The 6870-nt window shown below is 46.5% G+C and overlaps 1 protein-coding gene across 1 annotated transcript; it reads left to right on the top strand.

Annotated features, from left to right (window-relative positions):
* Positions 1-216: 216 nt before the first annotated feature.
* AWAT1 (acyl-CoA wax alcohol acyltransferase 1) lies at positions 217-5822 on the top strand. The gene is made up of 7 exons (XM_006082908.3): positions 217-327; positions 1251-1358; positions 1620-1690; positions 2547-2751; positions 3471-3642; positions 5248-5447; positions 5668-5822. The coding sequence occupies exons 1-7, from the start codon at positions 252-254 to the stop codon at positions 5820-5822; spliced, it is 987 nt and encodes a 328-aa protein (XP_006082970.1). The 5' UTR covers positions 217-251.
* The last annotated feature ends 1048 nt before the right edge of the window (positions 5823-6870 follow it).

Genomic DNA, 6870 nt, shown 5'->3' with positions numbered 1-6870 from the left:
ATTTCCCAATAAGCACAGAAGAAAGAGTCAAAGGGCAAATGTGCAGAGGCCAGGGCTCAGATCTGATAGGGCAGTCCTTAGTACTCCAGAGCCTGCCCCTGAAGCGGGTGGTAGGTGTGGGACAGCACAAGACGGGAAGAGAGCAGGTAAAAAGCCTCATAGTCACTACTGAGTGAGCTTCCAGAGGCTGGTGGCACCTTTGTTTGGAACACTGTTCTGGGATCTTCGCCTCTGTCAGGCTCCTGGGTATCATGCCTTGTTTTAAGCAGCCTAAGCATTTCCAGAGTCTCATACTTCTGCATTGGCCCTTGAGCTACCTTGCCTTATGTGAGTACTAATCTAAGAATGCATGGCAAGAAGCCAGAGTCAGGGGCCAGGGCGAGATCTGGGGTGATTTTTAAGTTCATAAAAAGTCTCACCTCTGGCCTTTCATCATCTCAGATGGTACTGCAGAGTAAAGGCAAGGAGTCTCGAGTTTCATGAGTGCCCTGGAGAAGGAAAAGATAGAACCCCAGGGGCAGTAAAGACAGGCAGGGGGTAGAACAGGGTCATGGTGGATATGAGTAGCTCTAGCTCCTTTCAACCACTTGCTAACCCTTGCTATCTGGAGAAGGGAAAGGAGGTCCAGGGAATAGGCATGATAAGTTCATGATCATAAGAAAGCATGGGGAGTGGGAGAGAGGAAGAATTAGCATTACAGACTTAGAAAAGTATATAGCCTGTGTTTGAACCAGTTTTCCCTTCTAGGAGGGAATATGGGCGGGGGTGGGGGGCGTAGAGAATAGAGATAATGGAAGTAATGGTGAAGGGCGAGAGGACAAGAATGGTGGATGGGATACAGATGTTGTTTGGGTGGGGTGTGGGGAGATATGGACAGTATATGGGCAAGGGAGGATGGGCTAGTGGTTTAACAGGGTTCAAGGATAATGGATAGGGAGGGAGACAAGAGAAACAAGATGGTGGGCAAATGGGAGCGGGGTAAAAGCTGATGGCAAGCAGGAAGCAGGAGTAGAGGGATGGTGGATTGGTAGGGAGGCAGGTAGACAGCGGTGACAGGTAAGCAAAGAAATAGAACTGGTGTGTGCTAGATGATAGAGGAAATATTTGAAGGAAAATTAGACATGGATAGTGGATGGAAAGGAGCTGAATTGTGCAGAAGGCCAGGACCAGAGGCTTGTGTAGTTTCTTAATAGGGCTGGACATGGTCAAGTTCCGCTGGCAGCACAAATTTGGTTTTGCTCTCTCATCAGTTTGGATCGTGCAGCCATTGTTCATTTACCTGCTGTTTACATCCTTGTGGCTACTACCAGCCCTTTACTTTGCCTGGCTTTTCCTGGACTGGAAGACCCCAGAACAAGGTAAGACTCGTGGGCCTAGAAAGAACAGGACCTAAGAATGTTCCATCTTAACCTGTAACTAGGGAGTCCCACTCACCATACTACAGGCCTTTCATCACAGTTCTCAGAGCCACAGGAACTGGGCCAGCCAGGACCATCCTGGGGTCTTTTTTTTTTCCAGCTCTCTAGTAAAGCCATGGTCCCTTTATGCTGCTAGGAAAGGCCTGGGAATGGTTGGATTGACACACACAGACACTATCCCTACTGATATTTCTGTCTCAGGTGGCAGGCGATCCACCTGGGTAAGGAACTGGTATGTCTGGACCCAGATCAGGGACTATTTCCCCATCACGGTAAGTGTCTCTTCCTTAGCACCCTTCACAGTTCCCCAAATACTAGGCATTTATGTCAAATGACTAGGGTTGTCCATAGGGGAAATGAGCATCCCACACATATCATTGCAAGCTAGACATACTTTATGATCCAACATTGCTGCCAAGTGTTCATTACTCTGTTAGGACACTTTGGATGCCCTTGGCATGGCCTACCAGATGACATAGGCAGAAATGGAAATGCAGTTCAGTTCAGTTTAACAAACATTGATTGAAAGCCTACTTTGTGCCACAGGTTTGGGGTACAGAGAAGTGAGTAGAATACCATCCTCTGCCATCAAGGTGCTCATATCTAATGGGGAGGACAGATTGTATATTTATGGTTTAGTACAAGGTATACAAGTAGTTCAAATGATGGATAAGGAAAGGCACTCAATAAAAGTTACTTAGGTGGGCACTGAAATGGGGTTGGGGAGAAAATACCAGGAAGGGGGTCTAGAAATATACTGCTACACTGATCCTCTGAGCACACTTTGGAACAGACAACAAACACTTTCCTGATTTTTAGAGGTGAGTTTGCTGATCTTCTTCACTTAAGAGCACTCATAGAAAATGATACCATCCACGAAGTGCACTGACATAAATGATTGAGACTCCGTGTAGCCATAGGCAAGAGACCCAGCAGTTCAGCTGCCCAGACTCTACCTGGTTTCTCAGGAACTGAGAAGACCAATACCTCAGCCCCTGAATCCCACTCATGGCCTATGTGTTGAAAAGCTCTGGTTTAGAGAATGCCCTGATCCCTGAAGTGTCTCCACCTTTGCTTCCCCATGTGATCTTATTCCACCACCTCTGTAATTTCTCTCCATGACTGCAGATCCTGAAGACTAAAGACCTGTCACCTGAGCACAACTACCTCATGGGGGTTCATCCCCATGGCCTCTTGACCTTTGGCGCCTTCTGCAACTTCTGCACTGAGGCCACAGGCTTCTCGAAGATCTTCCCAGGCATTACTCCCCACTTGGCCACGCTATCCTGGTTCTTCAAGATCCCCTTGATTAGGGACTACCTCATGGCCAAAGGTGCTTCTGACCGTACTAGATCTTCTAACCCATTTCTCCTCTTGGAGATGCACCTTTTTAAGCCTCCCATATCCTGCCTCTCAAACCCTCTCACCCTCCCCCCTGTCATTATAGCATAGTAGTTAAAAGCATATGTTCTGGAGCTAAACTGTGGTCTCACAAGCATGTCAAACTCATGGCCTGCGGGCCACAAGCCTTGAGGCTGCAAGGTTGACATGCTTGGAGGGCAATCTACTGAATCTCTATTGGTCTCAGTTTCCTCATATGTAAAGTGGTGCTGCTGCTGATTGTCTGACCTCAGATGTGGTGTGTTGACTAAATGAGACAATACAAGTCAAGTGTTCAATATAGTGTCTGCCACGGAATATGTGCTCAATAAATAATCGCTGTTGAAATTAATGGTGATAATGCAAAAGAGTAGAATTATAATGGAATTCAGAAAGTCCTGGTTGTCTCACTGAAAACCTTTCTGGTATAGTTTTGACCCAGTGCCTCCTACAAAAGTGGAGATATTGCCTCAAAGTGAAATGTGTTGTGTTTGCCCACAGCCTTCTCTTCTCCACACCCTTTGTCCCATCTCATTACCTCTCCTCCTGGGACACATGGGATCAAAGGGCACACAAACAAGCCAGTGAGGAGTAGAGCAGAGGGTGTTCTCTCTCAGCCTTTTTTCCTCTCCTGATCATTTTGCTCCTGTCTGTGCTCCTTGATTCTTTCAGGTGTGTGCTCCGTGAGTCAGCCAGCCATCGACTACCTGCTGAGCCACGGCACTGGCAACCTTGTGGGCATTGTAGTGGGAGGGGTGGGTGAGGCCCTGCAAAGTGTGCCCAACACCACCACCCTCATCCTCCAGAAGCGCAAAGGGTTTGTGCGCACTGCCCTCCAGCATGGGTAGGTGTTCCTCCCAGGGCAAGGGTGGGTGGCCTTCTCTGAGAAGCATGCCCTGGTAAGCAATGCCAAGATAAATGAGACATGACTCTTGCTCTCATTGAACTTACTAGTAAGTAGGGGAGATGGTCACAGAATTTCAAAAAGGTTCAGGTCAGATACTCCTTCTGAGCTAACTGGACCTTTTCCCAGCAAGCCAAACTACAAACCCAGATTCATTATGAGGGGAATTGGCTAGAGCTGCCATGGTATATAGAGGACTCCTACATTATCTCTCTCAACATCAATATCTACATTTTCCCTTAATGTTAAGTGCAAGAGGTAGTACAGTATGGTCAGTATGCACCAGGATCTGGAGTCAGGGGCCTGATTTAAAATCCTGGCTCCATGACTTACCCTGCACTCTGAAACAGCTTACTCAACTATTCCGAGCTTTCATGTTTTCATCTTTATAACATAGCTACTAATAATTGTATCTACTTCATTGGATTATTGTGGGGTTTGAATGAATTCATGTTCATAAAACACTGACCATGTGCCTGGCACACAGTAAGCGATGGATACACATTAGTCACACTGACATAGGGGGAAAGAGAGGAGATAAGCAGCTGGAGCCCAAGGCTGGAGATGTGGGGTGTCCTACCAGGTCAGCAGGCAGACGCACTGAACACAGGGACAATTGTCCTACTACAGACTCAAAAAAGAGGGAAGCGTTTCTTCTAATGACCTTGCCTGAGTGGTCTGTTGATTAGTTTGGAACAAATGTAGGGGGAGAGAGTTCTGAGCTCAGAGGAAGGAGTCCTGGGGTCCTAGTCCAGGTCCCGCCACTCACTGACTACCTGACTGACCTTCCCACTTCTGAACCTGGGCTTCTGTATCTGGAAGGTAATGAAAATACCTACCCCCCCAACACACACACACACACACACACACACACACACATACTGTGTCCTCCACTGTCTCTGCTATGAAGACCCAGTACGGTAATGTAGGTCAGAGTGCTGAGAGATTACTATTAGTAACTCACAAAGATTTGTATAAGAGAGATTGTGTTCTCTTTACACTTCTCTCACAGGAAGACTTAAGGAGCCTGATTCCCTACCTGGGGCACTGTCAGGGTGGATTCCCATGGCCTATGAGAAGGGAACATCTTTTCTCTGTGCTAATCCAAAGACCCACGGACAGAATACGTTATGCATAGTCCCTGTGGGTGAGAGGCATATTGTATGGACACATCTGTGCAAAATTATTGTTGTCTCTGTGCATCCTACTAGTAGAAACAGAGTCAGCTATTCCCCTCCCTGAACCCTCCTGGAATCTTTTCTTTGCACTGTGTGGGTCTCTGGGGATCTCTGCCCAAACTCCTCTTTCTTCCCTGCACCCCCATATTTTGCCCTTGTAATCCTGGCCCAGATATAGCACTTTCACTGGCCTTGAAAATTCCAGGACAAGAGACACTACGTGTGGGAACCCTGTTTAGTACAAGAATAAATACTTTATGTCACAGGGATTTCATAATGGATGAGGGCCTGGCCATGAACAAGTATTTTTCCTGGGTGGTTTCCACTCTAGAATGTGTCTGGGAAATAAATTGTGGTTTTCCTACAGGGCTTATCTGGTCCCTACCTTTACTTTTGGAGAAACTGAGGTGTATGAGCAGGTACTGTTCCAGAAGGACAGCTGGATGTATAAGTTTCAGAGCTGTTTCCGCCGTCTCTTTGGTTTCTATTGCTGTGTCTTCTACGGACGAGGCTTCAGCAGAGGCTCTGCTGGGCTCCTGCCATATCCACTGCCTATCACCACCGTGGGTGAGTGCTGGTCTCAGCCCAAGGGCACCTCAGCTCTTTCTCAACTTCCACCTGAGCCCTTACCGCCCTACCCCCACCAAAGAAAAGGGCAGTAGAGGGGGAGAAGCTGGGAGTTAATTTGAGATGTGAGAGAATCGGGCCCAGGAGGTAGAAAGAAGGAGGTTTATGGAACACAAGATTCTAACACTTGCCCTTTCTCCTTTCTCATTTCTCTTGGCAGTCGGGGAGCCTCTGCCAGTGCCCAAGATTGAGAAGCCGAGCCAGGAGGTGGTGGACAAATACCACACGCTCTATATGGAAGCCCTGCACAAACTGTTTGACCAGCACAAGACCCTGTTGGGCTGCTCAAAGACCCAAAAGCTGCTTTTCTTGTGACTGAAGAAGCTGAGTGCCTCAAAGAGGACACTCATTTGCTACTACCCAAAAGTGGGAAAAGGAAGATGAAGAAGGGCTGTGTGTGGTCAGGGGAGGGCATCAGGAATTCCTTCCTTGGCAGAGAGTCCTTGTAATTGCTGTCCCTGAGTTGCTTCACTCAGTCATTACTCAGATGGAGACATCCTGAGGCCCCTCAGGCCCAGACATGCATGCTCCCTGCTGGGCTCCCTACTGGCTTTCCTCTTTGAGCCCAAACCTGTCAGGGCCTGGAGGGCTCAAAGTGACTGCCAAGCAGCCTGAGTAGACACCACTCTAGTTGCTATTGTTGTTGTTTTCATGCATTTTTAAAATTGACATATATTTTGCATACTATAAATTTAATCTGGTTTAAAGTATGAAATTCAGTATTTAATATATTCACAGAGTTGTGCAACCACTACCACTATCTGATTTTAGAGCATTTTTCAGGACTTCCCCCCCCCCAAAAAAAAAATCCAGTTCACATTACCCATCACTCCTCGTTCCCCTATCTCACCTATACCCTGGCAACCACTAATCCACTTTCTGTCTCTGGATTTGTCAATTCTGGACATGTCATATAATGGAATCATAGAATATGTGGTATTTTATGTCTGGCTTCTTTCATTTATCATAATGTTTTCCAGGTTCACCATTGTTGTAGCATGTATCAGTACTTCATTTCTTTTTGTGGCTGAATAATATTTCATTGTACATATACACCACATTTTTTGTATCTATTCATTGGCTGATGGACTTTTTGGGTTGTTTCCACTTTTTGACTATTATGAATAATGCTGCTATAAACATTCATGTACATTTGTGAGGTAAACTTCTGTCTCCAAATACCAAGGCTTACCTTATGTCCACACCACTGAGCTAACAAGCACGCCTTTAGATAGATCAAAGGCATCTTAGGGTTTCTTTTCAGTTGGCAGAGGTATTTCATATAGGCCATTTTGTCCTTATTTTGTTCTAACACCATAATCCCAAGGTATTTGCTACCTTCCTAGGAGTCTAATACAGGAGA

The sequence above is a fragment of the Myotis lucifugus genome, unplaced genomic scaffold (genome assembly GCF_000147115.1).
Source record: "Myotis lucifugus unplaced genomic scaffold, Myoluc2.0 scaffold_4, whole genome shotgun sequence".
Lineage (NCBI taxonomy): Eukaryota > Metazoa > Chordata > Mammalia > Chiroptera > Vespertilionidae > Myotis > Myotis lucifugus.
This window is presented reverse-complemented; position numbering and strand designations above follow the sequence as displayed.